The sequence below is a fragment of the Puma concolor genome, chromosome D2 (genome assembly GCF_028749965.1).
Source record: "Puma concolor isolate L17-30 chromosome D2, mPumCon1.1.hap2, whole genome shotgun sequence".
Classification (NCBI taxonomy): domain Eukaryota; kingdom Metazoa; phylum Chordata; class Mammalia; order Carnivora; family Felidae; genus Puma; species Puma concolor.
This window is the reverse complement of record NC_141677.1, coordinates 69,163,212-69,179,625: the sequence shown is the minus strand read 5'-3', so window position 1 is coordinate 69,179,625 and position 16,414 is coordinate 69,163,212. Positions and strand designations below refer to the sequence as shown.

Below are 16,414 nucleotides of genomic sequence, written 5' to 3'. Positions count from 1 at the left end.
ACACTTCTTAAAAACACCCTCTGGTTCACAGGTCCTCGGGATCCAGTTCAAGTCCTCAGCAAGGCACACAAAGGCCTTTGTGGACCCACCCCACCCAGGTCCCTAATCTCACCTCCTGAGCAACCCCTGCTGTGCCAGTCAGGAAAAACCGTGGCTGACTTTGAGATGGGCGAAAAGACAACAGGGTGTTCTTTCCACGGACCGCTGGGCAGTTAGCTGTCCAGCACACCCTTTCCGGGGGTCCCATCCTTAGGAGTTGGGGCCTTTTGTTATCTGGAACTATTTTATAACCCTGCAAACTACAGAAGACGGATCGTAGTGCAAATGATTCTTGTTCCTAGAGATGCAATTTTACCTGCTGGAGATGCAGCTGGCTTCCCGTGGAAAAGGCTTTATGTCTCTTAGCAAATTCATTTCAGCGTTCTCAATTGCCTTTCCATGTTGCCTGTTCTTTGGCTTCTCCTTTGACCCAGCTTACGGATCCCTCGTTAATTAATGGGTTAAATAACATCTTTGACATGTATTCATTTTATGTTTGCACAAGAGCCAGGGTTTTACTGTTTAAAAACATTATTCTTTAATATGCCCTAAAGACACCGCCATGCTGAGCATCTCTAGGTTCTTGAAAACAGTCTTCTTTTCTCACTTTTGCCTTCACTGCTTCCCAAATTGCTTTTGTCCCCACTTTCCATGCCTGGCCAAATGTCACCTCCTCTGTGCTGCTTTCCTCTTCTCCTGGTGCAGAAGTAATGCCCACAGAACAGCCCATCTGCTACTCCGCTCCAGTATGGGTCCCACTGACCGTAAATCACTTTTGGTAGCTCTCCTTCTCCCATTAGACCTTGGTCTCCACTACAGCCTGGACCATGTCCCCTTCACCTTTGGACCCCCTGTGCCTAGCACGCTACCTGTCAAAGTGGCCTCCCACCAATGCATATAGGAGTGAATGCAGTAAGTGAACAAAAGCGTGACTCTTCAGCGTCCATGGCCTTGAGAACTGGGCTCCTTATTTCAACTTAGTCACTGTCACTAACTCCTGAATCAAACTAGGAGACAGGCACGTAGGGTTTTTTAAATTGAGTTCCTTCTGAAGCACCCCCTCCCCGACCTCCATGATCCCACTCCTACTTAAATGTAGGTGGTTTTGGGAAAGGAGGAAGTATAAACCAAGCCAGGATGTAAATTTTGTACCCAGAGTCCTCGCGGCTCACTGTGTGAACCGAAGTTATATAGCAGGTTATAAGCCCTTCCAGACGCTTGGATGAAAGGTGCCAGCCAACTGCCGAGCATTTTTATTACAGTGGAAGTAAAACACTGGACAGTGTCTAGGGAGGCACTCCAAGCCCTGGGCACCCAGTGTCACGTAGTGGGTGGTGGCTGCTTCTCCTTTACCACCTCTCATTGAAGCCCCAGGGTCGGCAGATGCTTTTGGCAGGAGAAAGAATGGAGCAGACCAAAGATCTAATCTCCCTGAGCAGAGTCCGCGACACCGCAGGCCACCTCCGCTCCGGGCACACGGGTCCACAGACGGCCTTTGCATCATGTCATGTCGCTGCCTAACTTCTAGTAAAGGTAGCCACGCGCCAAGGGATTTGGAGCCCGATCGCTCTGTCATTTCCTGACCGTGTGTCCTTGGACAACTCCCTTAAGCTCTCTGTGCCTCAGTTTCCTTATCTATAGCAATAATAGTATTATTACCATTATTACCTCATACAGTTGCTGGCAAGATTAAATAACTTGACTGAGACAAAGTGTTTAGTACAGTGCCTGGCACAGAGTAAACATCCAATGAGTGTTCCATTCATTCAATAAATAAATGTTCATCATCATCATATTAATATTACTGTCCTCGGGAACCTGCCTCTCCTTACCTGGGGAAGAGATTGCATCGTTACCTCATTCCCCGCCATTCTGCTTTCTTTTCTATCATCAGCTCCTTCTTGGTCTCTATCAGGTCTCTTGGTTCTGTTTTTCTCACTCTGCTTAGACTTGACGCTCTCAGGGGCCCTAGTGACCTTCGGCTCCAGCCCGTCTTCCTTGCCTGAGTCCTCGGGGTGGGGGTGTCTGCTCTCCCGCAGCCTGGCCTCCTCTTTCCTCCTGGACCTCCCGGGAGCTTCCTGCTGCTGCTTTACATACTTGTCCGATTTGCCTTTGGGCTCCTTCCGGTAGTAGCTGTCTTCTCGGCTTTTGTAGCCCGAGGCAGAGTGCAGCGGGCTGGGGGACCCGGGCCTTGGGTGCTTTTCTCGGTGGCCCCTCCCTCCTTCCAGCCGCTCATCTAACTCCGCTTTGTCCAGTTGCCAGGGGTAGTGTTTGCGATCATGTGGCCACGCGTCTGCCCTGTCCCTCTTGTCCTCTCCATTCTCCCTCCAGGGGCTCGAATCTCGCTCTTCCTCCCTTCTGGCATAGGGCGAGTGCTCCCACAAGTCCCGGCTGTTGCCCCAGTCGGTGCGGGTGGGGCCCAGAGGGCTGTGGGAAGAGCTGCAGGAGGTGAAGCTCGGCGTGTGGGACCTCGGGGACAGTGACCGGCTCACCGGACTGCGAGACCGTGGCCTTTCTGGGCCGTATCTGTGAAGGAGCCAAGGAGTGTGTTTTATGATCTGCACGTCCCCTGCCCCCATGCACAGATATGCCCAGTGGACATACTGTGCACTAACCCCATGTGGCCATACACTCTTCACCACAACCGCACAGCCAGCACAGAGAGTGGTGCAGGAGAAAGCTTTTCCTCCCCTCTGGCTTCTAAGGAGGAGGATTTTCCCAGAGTACAGTCCTGGCTGTCTCTGCCCTTTTACTCATTCTGCTTCTGGGAACAGGGATAAATAACTGGACTGGTTAGGCTCAACTCCATCTTTCTTCCTCTTGGAAGGAAGCTAAGCTCAGGGGACAGGCAACTCTCCCTCTGGATGTGTGTGTGTGTGGTGGTGGCGGGGGAGGCGGTGGTTGCCCTGGTCTAGCCTGGTGGGCAAGGCTGCCTGACCCTGGGGTTCAATTAGCCAGCGTCTCAACTACAAGACCAAAGCCACAACTCCACCTGACTTTTACCGTAATGAAGGCAACCTCTTGGCCTCCATTTTTCTTGTTTGTTTCTCATCTCAGTTTGTTTAGGTCTTGGGCATAGTAGAAGGATGCTAATTACTGGGGGGACAAGAGTGAGGAGGGCAGGCTCAGAGATTCCAAAACCAAAGAACTAGGAGGGCACTTTAGGGTTGGAGGGAACCTTAGAGCTCTGACCTGCTTGTGTTTCAGATGAGGGGACTGAATCCCAGAAAAGGGATTCTCAATCTGCCTAAGATTCAGAGCAAGACCTAGTTCTTCCAGATGCTCCGCTGAAGAACTGTGGGAAGCATGATCCGCCTTTAAACGCATCTTTAAAAAAATCCCAACCAACCATTTAAAAAAAACCCAAACAAATAAATGGGGATCCCAAACCTGAGCAGCTAGATACATACAAAGACACACACTCACACACACTCCCCAGCCTCTCTCTCTGGGGATTGTTTGGTGATTAAGCAGATCTAGTTAATCATGTACCCATTATTCTAAAAGAATGGGCAATTTTCATTTGGTTTCCAAATACAGAAAAACCAGACAGCCCTCACTTACCAGGGGACACCCAGAGGTGGCTCCCTAGGACCAGGCTGCCTTGACCATCAATGGGGAAACAGCCTGGACCCAGCCTGGTGAGAGCACTATCTGTGGCAGCCCCAGGTAGAACCATGGAAAGTGCAGGCCAAGTGCTGGCTCCTGTGGTCTCCACCTTGGCTCTCCCTCCACAAGGGCTGTTTTCGTAGGGCAGCGAGAGGGAGAAACTTGTACCCCCAACTTGACACGGTCCCAATTTCAGTCGGAAGAAAGGAGTTGGAAAACTGAATGCATTCAATGTTCAGAGTAGGTGACTGGGCAAGTCACTACTTTTGGGGGGTTCACCTACATTTCTGTTCTTATATCTACATTCAGCTCATGAAAAGCCAACAGCTGGCTCTAAATAGAACACACACACACACACACACACACACACACACACACACACACACTGACTTTAAGGTTTTTTAGCAGAGTGTAGCCTTGCCCCAAAGGGCCAAATATCAACAGAATCCCTTCTATATTCCTTTCTAACAAAGGAGGTGCAGATGAGAGGAAGCCTACCATCTTGCATTTTCCTGAGGCTTAACCTGAGCAGCAGTTCTGGACGGCATCCGGCATGTGGAAAAGTAGGGCCCAGAAAGGCTGATGGACGGGGCAAGGGCAGGGCACAGTGTGACTCAATACCCGTAAGAATGAGAGACAGGAGAGTGTCCCAGCTGCCCAGAATCCTCCATGATGCCCAGAGCTTGGGCCTTACCTGTCTGCTTCCCGGAACATGTCCCTCTCCCTCTGGGAATGCATGTCCTGGATGATGGCAGCCACCGTTTTCCCGGGTTTCTAGGCAAAGTTAGAGAGGTCATCATCAGACCAGAGACAGCCATGCAAATACCAAAGGGAAACAGAGAAGACTTGGGTCCATTGCCCGGTCCACCCAAGGGGAAAAAAAATACCTTTTTAGAGGAAGAAGTTTAATCCAGGGAATGAGGAGTGTGAGCATAATGCTGAATGGAGGGGCCCCGACATTTTGGGTACCTCTTTATTGTAGAACATTTTAAATATATGCAAAAGCACACAGAATGGTATGTTGAACCCCCATGACTCCATTTCCATTGTCAACAATTCTGACCAACCTAGTTCATCTGTACCCGAACCCTTTCCCCACCCCATAGAATATTCTGAAGCAGATCTCAGACATAATATCTTCTCATCCATTCTATGAGGACACTGATATGGCTCAATAACACCATAGGGAACCATCCATGGTGCTTCTGGTCAACACATCTTGCTCTGTTTAAGACAAGGGTGAGAGGTCAAGCCCCATGCTGTTCCAGGAAGTGCTGGCATACTCAAGGGGATGTACCTCACCTTGAGAATCTCAACCCAGGAAGAACAGCTCTGCTTGGCCTCTAGCTGCCTGAGTGATCTGGGGTCAAGGCTCGTTGTCTATGGGAGGCTCCCTTTCTCCACCTATAAAGTTCAGATAATGAGGCCCATCTGGCATCCACCAATAGCCTCAGGGCACAGCAGACTAGGCTGGTAAAAGCCACAGGTACTGGGCCGACATAAAAGGAGGTGTTGGAGGGTTTCACACCCTCTGAACCCTCTGTGGCTGTTTTCTAGGCCATGCCTCAAGAGTCCTGTGAAGATGCTGAAACTTTCCAGATGAGCCCTTAACTTGTCATAGCCAGACCCTGTCCCAGCAGCCCTGATAGTTTTCAACATTACTGTGCTTTCCAGGGTCTGCTTCCATCCTCACCTGACTCCTTTTGCCTGGACACCCTCTCAGTTTATCTGACTCTCCTCATCCTTGAAGGACCTGCTCAGTAATCTTTCCCTTCTTTATACAACCAAGTCATACTGGCTTTTGCCACTGAACTTCTAGGAGCTTCCAAACTGATGCACTCGCTTAAGTCTTGTATAATTTCCACAAGAATAATTTGCCTCTTCGGTTACACAGCAAACTCTCCCCAAGTGAGGACCAAGCCTCCTATCAGCTGTAGCTCTCAGCACCATATCTTACATGAAATCAGTCACCGTCTGCTGATTTAATCTTCCTGTGAGCACCACAGGAACACACACAACTGCTTCTCAGGGCCAGAGACCCCCTCTGTGGCAGGGAAGCTGGCAAGACCAGTGGCCCTGAAACCAAGCCCTCTGCCGCCAAACTGCCTGGGACCCTCAATCCCACCCTGAATCTACTGACGGGAAACCTCAGTAGAGGGAAACCTCTGCTCCAGAGAACCTGAAAACTCCCCTGACGACTGAGAGACACTGGTTTAAACTATCCTAAGTTCCCTTCTGCATGTGAGACACTATGATTCTGGAGAAGTCTCTATGGAACAACCCAGAAAATAGCTCATCCTTCTTGTCTGGGTCTGCAGGAAGGAAAACTCACTTTTTATTGTTCCTTCAGATTTACTCTTCCTCATTCATTCCATGCATTTGCTGGATACATGTTATGTGAAAAGTTCTTACCCAAATGCCCTGAGGAATAGAGCCTTTGCCGCAAAGAGTGTATAGAGAGACATGATTATCAGCATGAGGAAATATTCAAGACAGGAGATGAGAGATACCTTAAATCTCTCTTTTCTCTCCCTGCACTTTGCCTGGTGAGCAAAAGGTAAAGTTAGAGGAAAAAGACCAATCAAAATTTCCCCCCACCTCTGCAAACCCTGGTGGGACCTCAAGCGGTGGCCCCTTGGGCCCAGAGACACATATGGATACAGTGTTTTGCTGTCTACCTCCCTAGTAGGCCATTTCCCCTTTTCCACCTCTGCTCTGGGGTGACACAGGCCTGGCCAGTCACAGCAAGGCCTTCCCTGGCCACAGAGATTGGTTCAGGTAAGGACATGTGTCCCAAACTAGCTCGAGCACAGACAAGGCCTCTCAGCACTTAGGAGGAAGCTACTAGGAAAAACTCTGGCTCTGTTGTTGAAGGAAACGGGAGGCCAGAGCTGCTGAAGTCAATGAAGCCACCACGCCACCTAGAGGCTGGAGCTGGGGGCCATCCAGGGGGACCCCAAAATAAAGCAAAGTGAACAGAAGGCAGAGTGCAGAAAAGCCAAGTCCTAATGATATCACTTAGGCCCTAAATGCAGCTGTGCCCGCAGCCGCAGTCAGGGTTACTCCTGGACTTTTCATTTACATGAGCCAATAAACTTCCTTCCTTACTTTAGTTGATGAGCTTACATGAGACAAATTTCTGTCACCTACAGAGAAAGTCCTAGCTGGCTTATGTCAACCTAGGGGCCATGATGCATGCATTGCTATGTAGTTAAAGTAGGTTTTGATATGCTTTCTATTAGAGGCATTGTGATAGTTTGGGAGCAGAAAATCCTTCCTAAAGGGTAGTTAATGTGTTCTAGACACATTGCAACATCTCCTGGGAGCTTGTTGGAAAGGCAGAATCACAGCCCTGCCCCAGATCTACTGAATCAGAAATCTTAACAAGACCTGTAAGTGACTTGTATGCACATTAAAGTTTGAGAAGCCCTGTTAGAATACTACCTGCTGCTTACTAGCTGGGTGACCATAAGCAAATTACCTGATTTCTCACGTGGACAATGGAGACCCTACTAACACAATATAGAAGTGTAGATATTGTGCAAAACCAAAACAGTCCTAGGTTTTAATCATGGCTCTTCCAGCAGCTATGATCTTGTGCAAGTTACTGAACTTCTATGAGCCTCGGTTTCCTTACCTATAAAACTGAGATAATACCTGTCTGACAGGACTGATCTCAGGATTACAGAAGATAATGTATATAAGGTGTTGGGCATGTGACTTGACCCAGAGTACCAGGACTCGATTAAAGGTATATTATTCTTGTTATTATTGTTGTACTGTTATAGTTACTGCTATTACCCACCCTACACACCTCATAGGGGAAGGTGATTGCAAGACTCAAAAAGATAATACATGGAAAAAAAAAGTGCTTAAAACCGAAGAACTCAAGGTGGAGTCCTTTACTGATCCGGCACCTAAGGTTCACAGATGTAAAGCACCTTGTCCAAGCTCCTCAAAGCAGGAAGGGGTAAAATCTAGGCTGCACCACCACCCTCCAGTCTGAAATAGGTCACATGGTTGTCAATGGTGCTGTTTTCCCTTTCTTCCTCACACCAGACTGTCAGCTTCTCCACAAGCTTGCTATGTCTATAACCATGGTGCCTGGTCCAGTGGGCACGCAGTGAACATCTGCTAAATGCAGACCTTGACCACGTGATCTCTTTAACACATGGTGTTTGCACCATCCTGAACTATTTCCCTCAGTAAGTACTGCAGTGCCTCAGTACCTTAATTTAAAAAGCTGAGTACTGCTGTTCATCCGAATTAGATTCTTACAACCACATCTCATTTAGACACCAAAGATCCACTGGGAATTCAGTGCAGAAATTCAATTTTAGCCTCCAGGGGATAATCCAGGAGAACAGAAACTTTGGCTGGGTACATAATGGGATAGGACCTTTGATTTGTTGAGAAAAGCAACATGCTTGCATTCGCCAGAAAAAAAAAAAAACAACAAAAAAAACCAACCAACCAAACAAACAAAAACCAGGTTCTGCTAGAATTGTTGGTGAAGGATCTTCAGAAGCAATAATTGCAAGCAAAGCTGAATCAGGACTGGCAACTGACAACAGGCTGACACATTACCATGTACGTACGTGGACTTGTCAGATCCTAGCAACAACCACTGAGCCTCTGTCTTCTGCCTTCAACCTTGAAGGCTGATTAAGGGCTGTGGGTCTTAACCAACTGGACCCATGTAAATATGGAATAAGCTGAAGCAAACTGGAAGATCCCTATTAAAATGGGACAGTAGAAAGCACAAAATGACAAGTAGATTGAAATATAAATATGAGGCGCATGGGTGGCTCAGTTGGTTGGCATTGGATTCTTGATTTCGCTCAGGTCATGACCCCAGGGCTGTGGGATTGAGCCCCACATCAGGCTCTGTGCTGAGCACAGAGCCTGCTTAAGATTCTCTGTCTCTCTCCCTCTGTCCCTCTCCTCCATTCACATTCTCTCTTTATCTCTAAAATTAAAAAAAAAATACATACATAGCAATAGTTACAATAAATCCAAAGGGACTAAGTGCTCCAGTTAAGTGAACTCCTTCCTGGAAACCATTAAGAAGACACAATCTAAAGACAAGCATGGGCAAATGACCCTAGAAGAAACTTTCCACCACAGAAGACCCAAATGGAATAGCTAACGAGCATAGGAAAAGGGGCTCAACCTCAATTAGTAATCCGGAAAATAAAAAAATAAAACCATGACAAACCATTATACTCTCCCAAGACAGGCAAAACTTAAAACGCCAGATAACAAAATGTTAGCAAGAATGCAGGCCACTGAACACCCTGACACTAGGAGGAATGTAAATCTAGGACAACTAATTTTGAAAAGAGCTTGCTACTATTACCTAGCAAAGTTCAGGGTAAGCATGCCTTGAGATCCAGCAATTCCACTCCCAGTTATGTATGTGCCCCTAGTTATGTGCTCGTGTACCCGTGTACCAGGATACCGTGTTCAAGAGTGTTCACAGTAACCTTGTCCCTAATACCCTAACACTGGAAGCAGCCCAAATGTCCACAGACAGTGGAACATATAGATAAATTCATAGTCGGACAATGGAAATTTACATAACGATGAAAATAAATAGACACACCCAGCATGGATGGCAGATGTTGAATGAAAGAACACAAAGAGTATAATTCCATTCATGTAAAGTTCAAAAATAGGCAAAACTAAACAATCACCTTAAGGGAGGCATAAGTGGGTTGTAGAGCTGTAAGGAAAAGCAAAGAAATGATCATCCTCCAAGTCAGGAGAGTGGAGAGGGAGGGGTAAAGCTTGAGGAGGGACTCAGAGGGGCTTCTGGGTGCCGCCGGTGTCTTATTTCTTGACTTTGGTGGTGGTTTTATGGGAGTTATGGGATTTCAACCATTACTACATTTAAAACTATACAATATATAATTAGTCATTTTTCTGAATATATGTTATACTTCACAATAGAGCAAGAAGAAAGGAAAAGAGAAAAGAAAAGGAAAGAAAAGGAAAGGGAAAGGAAAGGAAAGGAAAGGAAAAGAAAGGAAAGAAAAGAAAAGAAAAGAGAAAAGAAAAGAAAAGAAAAGAGAAATGTAGAATAAGCTAAAACAAACAAGCAAACGCCCTGTTTGGAATTATCTGAATTCATCCCTGATAGTCATTCTGACAGTGGCCAATTCAGTCATGTGTTGCTTAGGAGGATTTCTATGGGGCTTAAGATATAATTATAGAGGATGAAGGAGAGAATAAGAGATCAAGGCAGGGCAGTAATGAGAGAGGAAGTGAAAATTCCTGAAGACCCGTACTTCAGTACAGAAAAGGGAGTCCTATTCAGGAGGTTATACTCAGAGCTCCCACCTCTGAAATGCAACCACCTTCCCTTTCTTGTTTCATCCTTCAAGACTTCCCCTGCAGAATCCTCCTTGGGTCCCAGGTAGTTAGTCATCCTGTCCCTAAAATCCCTTTGCATTTTGTACTCACCTCAATAAGCATTCCACATTATAATGGCTGGACTTCCCACGTGATATCCCCAAAGGCAATGGGCAATTTGAGGACCTTTCCTTGTCCTCTCCTTCCCGCCAGCACTTAGGCCAGTGCCCGACAAGGAGATGCTCGGCTGATGCTTGCTGAATGACTGAACAGTCAGAAAATGCTTTACCTTCAGCTGCAATTCCTTGTATCTCTTGGACATCCGAATGAGCAACTTCTCACCATTGATCATGGCAGATTTTTCTTGGTAATACTGGACCATGGCCTGGGCAGCTTCTGTGTAAGCCATCTCTAAAAAGGCCTAGGAAAAAATGGAAGGACATATACTCAAGTTGACTTGTATGGTCTTCAACAAAATTCAGTACCAGATATAATTCTGTGTCTACGAAGTTCAAGAATAGGCAAAACGAATCAATGCTGATAGAAGCTGGGGCTGAGCTCCCCTCTGGGGCGGGGGTGAGGTGCTGACTGGGTGGAGCACGAGGAAACCTTCTGAGGTTCTGGAAATGTTCTCTATCTTGACCTGTGTGGTAATTACGTAGGGGTACACATGTAGAAAAGTAATACACTTGAGTATACTTTAGAATATATACTTTATACCTCAATAAAAAGAAAAAAGACCAGTATAAGAGCTCTCTTTGATCCCATCTGTTCAAAGAGACCTATTTATTAACTTCACCCAAAGAGTTCATTATAGGATGGCCCCTCCCCTGATCCCCATGGTTACCAATGATTCTTAAATTATGTATGTCCATCCTGCGCTATATCATGCCACAGGAGTCCCCCTGGGATGGGAGGGTCCATTAACCCACAGTACCCTTAGGAGTAATAGGGGGGACAGTGGGTCTGTTGTACAAGTGACCTTGGGCTGATCCCTGCAAAATGTGCTATTTTGTCGTGATGATGGCAGAAGACAGAGATACAGCCATGGGTATTTGAACTCTCACTTTCTTTGCAAAGAAAGAAAAATACTAAACAACTCAGGGGCTCCCGAGGCTTGAAAGAAGGCCATGCCTTTTTGAATTACAGAGAGAAGAAAACCCTCAGTTATATCTCCAAAGCATTTTTCCTCTTTATTTAACTGTTCTGATAGAACACAAAGAACCAGGCTTTGGCATTCAATCAGTGTCTCCAGAGAGCTTCTAAATAGACTGTTTTGACTGACTTGCTGGTTTACCCCAATAGCTGCTGCAGCGGTTCACTGTCATTATCGTTTCTTAAATTTGTTTCATTTGTACTATACTGATTGGTGCACTGATCTGGTCCCTTGATGTTGGAAAGGAAAAGTGGTCTGTGACAAGAGAGCCCTCTCTGTGAGCCCCTATACTCCTGATTCCTTGATCTGAGTAGGTTAACCAAGCTGGTTCTCCATCCTTCACCCACATTTGTTTTTGAATTTCAGAGATGCTTTTCCCTGCTGTCACAGTCTATGGCAGATGTGTGGGAGATGAACAAGTCAAGATTCTTTAGCGTTTTATTTCAGATTCTTCCACCCAGTTTTCTAAGTGCCTCTTTCTTGATGCAAACATTTAAGCACCTCCAGCTCTCAACTGTCAAATGGGAATAATACTAATTCAGTGACTCCCACTGCATTAATGTTGCAGGCTGAATTTTGTACATTTACCCAAAATAGTCAGAACAAAGAGACTAAGTGAGTAGTCTAAGCCCACGTTGATGGAGAAAGACCACTGATGATCTGATGTGGCTCTGAGTCTCTAAAGTTCATGCCTTAATCAAGAAAAGGACTTCTATGTCTGTTCCTCTGGTTCACAAAATAAAAATATTAACAAAAGATAAAATATTTTTTAAAAATTCTTATTTCTGACCATTTCTTGGTATAAACTCCTCCTTTAACTTTAGAAGTGAAGACAACCATATTAACCCTCAAGTTCTCAGTCAATCCCCACAGGTTAAGGGTTCTTTGTCCTTGAGACTTACCAGGCACCCATCAATTCCCACCCACTCTCCTGCTATGAGACCCAAGGGCCTCTGGTGTTAACACCAAAGATCTGTGAAAAAAACCTGTTCCCAGTTTGCTGTTGGCTCACTCCAAATACAGGCCCTCAGATATCAGAAGCTTCTAGCATTAGCTCAGGGGGTTCATAACAGTGAAAAGACTCATGTCCATGGATTTCTATTTTGGGGGCCAGTTAGCTTTTCTGTATTAAGGAGTACCTCACTCTGAAGTACCGCCTTACCTCTAAGCAACTCACAAAGGCCCGTACCCATCACAAGAAGAGTAAAGTGAGACAAGGGTAGACAAAACACCACCACCACCGAAAACCTCTGTGCTGTCCCAGCAAGAGGCCAGCTGTGTATTACCTCTTTAAGAACAGCTTCTTTAAAAAAAATTATATAGTTCCCCTCCACCCATGTGGGGGTCTGTCTGGTACACACCAATGTGAAATTGCCCAGACCTACCTGATTAGTAGATTTCATGAGGATGTAATTAGTGACCTTTCCAAAAGGCAGCCCCAGGTTAATGACATCATTTTCCGTGCAGCTTCCTTCAGGGAGATTGCAGATGTGCACCACGCGGCCAGCACCCGTTTTCCGCTGTGCAAACTGATGGGAACAAAGAGCAGAGGCTGGTCTTCAAAAGACACTTCTCTCTGGCCCTCTATTCCGGATGTTCCTAATGGCCATCTTCCCCCAAATAATGATTGCAGGGATATAATTTCCGAAATTAATGAAGAAAAAGAACCCACTGACAGACACATACAAAATATCAATTTTATGCCACCCCTTTATAGAAAAGATTTGCAACAGTTTAATTTTTTTTTTTTTACATTTGTTTATTTTTGAGAGACCGAGTGAGACAGAGCACCAGCGGGGGATGGGCAGAGAGAGAAGGAGACACAGAATTTGAAGCAGGCTCCAGGCTCCAAGCAAGTGGTCAGCACAGGCCCCAACGCAGGGCTCGGACCCACAAACCGTGAGATCGTGACCTGAGCTGAAGTCAGATGCTCAACCAACTGAGCCACCTTAGGTGCCCCAAGATTTGCAACAGTTTAATGAGCAATCACATCCAGGGCCGTCAAAGATATGAAGACATGGGCTTATCCATGTGTCACTGTGGGGAAGCTGTTCAGCTATGATCTCTTGAGAATATACTTTAGCAATATTTAATGAAACTTAAAGTATAGATAGCCCATGATCTTGCCATCCCACTTTTGGGAAATCTATCCTACAGAAATAAATGCACCAATATATAAAAACCTATGCACAAGGATATTGCTGTTACTTATAAGGTGGCAAAACATTCTGGAGACAGCCTGGATGTCCAAAACTAGGGGAGTGTTTGAGTAAATGATGGTTCAAGTACCAGAAAACTACAGAGCCACTGAAAGGCAGAGGTAAATGAACTGATAAGGAATACTTTTAAAAATGGTTAAGTAAGTGGGGTGCCTGGAGGGCTCAATCGGTTAAGCACCAACTCTTGATTTTAGCTCAGGTCATGATCTCACGGGTCACGAGTTCGAGCTCCACATCCTGCTGCAGATCCTCTGTCTCCCTCTTTCTGGCTCTCTCCCACTTACGCTTTCTCTCTCTCTCTCAAAAACAAATAAACGTTAAAAAAAAAATGATTAAGTAAAAAACAAGCTGCCAGGCAGCACGCGCAGTACAATGCCATTTTTTTTAAAACAAAACAAAAAATCAGAATATATGAGAAAGAGATAGATAAGACAAGTGTTATAAAGTTTTAATAATTATTGGAGTCAGGGAAGGAATATACACGGGATAAATTATTCTAGTGTCTGTTGTTCTGTATGTTTGAAATTTTTCACAATGAAAAATTTGTTAAGGATATCAGCACAGACAGAGAAAGGCAGGCCGGGCAGGATACATATCAACCTGTCAACACTAGTTGACTTCAAAGAACAGAACTGGAAGGGAATAAGGGGAAAGATGTTTTTAACACTTTCTTATATACCTCATGTTGTTGGACTAGAGAAAAAGGAGCACAGCAAGCATTTTGGGGACCTTATCTATAGACATTCATGACAACAACCTGTGATTCAGGGCAGTGGCTCTCACAACTTTGTTAGCCGTGGAATCCTTTCCTCCAGCAGCCCAATATATTTCACAAATAAGAGCAGCTGCTGTAGACAAACTCTGGGGGTCCGGCACCCTGCCACTACCACCAGCCAGCAGTCCTAAAGAACACAGTTTGGAAGCCATGACCTGGGCCAAATCAAAGCTCCGGGAGGGAGGAAGTGTGTCTGTTTGGTCTGTGCAAACCTTAATCAGACTGGAAGTCTCCGGGAGGTTCAAGAATTAGTAACCATAAGCCAATCCAGTGTGGAAGAGAAGGATGCAATTTTCCAAACCTGAAACATACTCTAATAGCATAGCCTACATTTGCATGATCACCGTTTTCTAACATAAAGTGAACTTCAACATGTAATTACATTTGATGTGGGTCTCATCCCTAGCAAGGCTAATACTTGGGTAATTCTCTCGCAAGAAGCTGTCATTTGTCTCATCTGGGCTGAGGACAATTAGAGTCAATAAGAATTTCCTTTCATGGCTCAACATTGCATTGGAGAAACCCAAGTGCCCCTTGCAGACTTGCCCCTCTGTGGTGTCCAGAGGTCAGGCGCTTTCCCAAAGAGGAACAGGATTTGGTGTGTGGCCCAGGCAGTTCCCAGATCAGCCCTGGGCCTCCACCGAGCGCAGACAGAACTCCCCGTAAGATGTCAGATTTTGAGCCTGAGCCTGGCTCCCAGGGACTCACCCCTTCTCCAGGGATGACAGGAGGATCTTTGCCTCTCATTAGGGTGAGTGGTCTACACAAAGACACAGACCCAGCCGAGCTCTGAAGCAGGGCCAAGGGGCTGGTCATCTGAATTTATCAACAGGCCGGCTGAGCACGTTTCTGCCTCATGTGACTTTGCTGTGATCGGCCTGGGCCAAGTCGTCCTTGACCGACAGGGGAGACACACAGAACCACAGGGCCATTCTGGGCTGTGCCCTCTCCTTGCCCGTCCAGTTGCTTAGTGACCATCACAAAGGCCAGCACCTCTCTCACTATCTCCTGCAGCCTGGAAGAGCAATTCAAGAGGCTTGTATCCGAGCTGCTGGGTGGTGGAACATGCCTCCTGCAAAGTAAGCCCCCTCTCACACTCTTCACTCCTCCCAGAAGCCTTGCCAAAGCTAACCCCCAAGATCTAGGGCAATGATAAAGCTCAAGAGGAATTCATGCTGCAGACGTTGTTAGGTCCTAAATGAATGGGTCTCAAATGAAGGTTTACACACGGGGTGCCTGGCAGGCTCAGGTGGTGGAGCAAGTGACTCTTGATCTCTGGGTTGTGAGTTCGGGCTCCATGTTGGGTGTAGAGATGATCATGTAAAGACAAGATCTTTGTTTAAAAAAAAAAGGTTTACACTTCAATTTTATTTTAGCTTTATTTATTTATTTAAAAATGTTTAATGTTTATTTGTTTTGAGAGAGAGACCATGTGAGCAGGGGAGGGGCAGAGAGAGGAAAGAGAGAATCCCAAGCAGGCTCTGCCCTGATAGCACAGAGCCTGACGCAGGGCTCAATATCACGAACCGTGAGATCATGACCTGAGCCGAAACCAAGAGCCCGATGCTTAACTGACTGAGCCCCCCAGGTGCCCCTGCATTTAAATCTTAAAAGTACGTTTCATGAGCACTTTCTTCTCCCCAGATTTTTAATCAGACATAGAAGCTGGATTTTATTAATTCAAAGAACCATGAGACTTTTTGTATCCTCACAGTTAATTATACTAATTAGGAGCTTCTCAACTGGCGATGTGTACATGGGTCATAGGTTCGCAAAATGCTGGCTCAGGGTAGAGGCCAAGTGCCTCCAGAGACCACCAGCAGCTTCTTCATTTCAACCAGATTACTTCCGTTTATCACTTTCTAAGCAACCCATGAAATGAAAATCTTGAAACTATGTTAATTGTTTCCATGGTGTCTGGCTTCAGGGCGGGTGAAAGACCCTATCCAGCCAGAAAAAGAAACATTTACATGTTATATTCTTTCACAAATATTTGATTTAGGATAGTTTGGTCTACGTTCTTCTCTCTGTCATTGATCTAAAATACCTTTTTGTTAAACTCGATTAGGTTCAAAATCATGTTTGATTCACAAAAGGTGTCCAGTTACTTGTATAATCATTCTAATCTATTCTTGGGACTGTTTACATAAACGTGGCTATTATTTGCCTTATGCCCTATGGCAGATTTGAATGATGAGGCAGAAAAGGAGGGAGGGAGGGGAGTGGGGAGAGGAGTGTAAAGGAGAATGAGGTCTTCAGGTG

General features: G+C 45.9%; 1 protein-coding gene across 8 annotated transcripts in view; it reads right to left on the bottom strand.

Annotated features, from left to right (window-relative positions):
- RBM20 (RNA binding motif protein 20) overlaps nucleotides 1–16,414 on the bottom strand; it is a 196,022-nt gene that overhangs the window by 21,212 nt on the left and 158,396 nt on the right. For 6 of the 8 annotated variants that reach the window (XM_086680841.1, XM_086680845.1, XM_086680844.1 and 3 more), the window contains exons 6-9: nucleotides 12,544–12,687; nucleotides 10,292–10,423; nucleotides 4,343–4,422; nucleotides 1,872–2,565 (exon numbers count right to left, since the gene is read on the bottom strand). In XM_086680841.1, coding sequence (XP_086536967.1) covers nucleotides 1,872–2,565; nucleotides 4,343–4,422; nucleotides 10,292–10,423; nucleotides 12,544–12,687 — 1,050 coding nt within the window. The remainder of the gene's footprint in view (nucleotides 1–1,871; nucleotides 2,566–4,342; nucleotides 4,423–10,291; nucleotides 10,424–12,543; nucleotides 12,688–16,414) is intronic. The other 2 variants (XM_025918009.2, XM_086680843.1) reach the window with 1 other exon arrangement.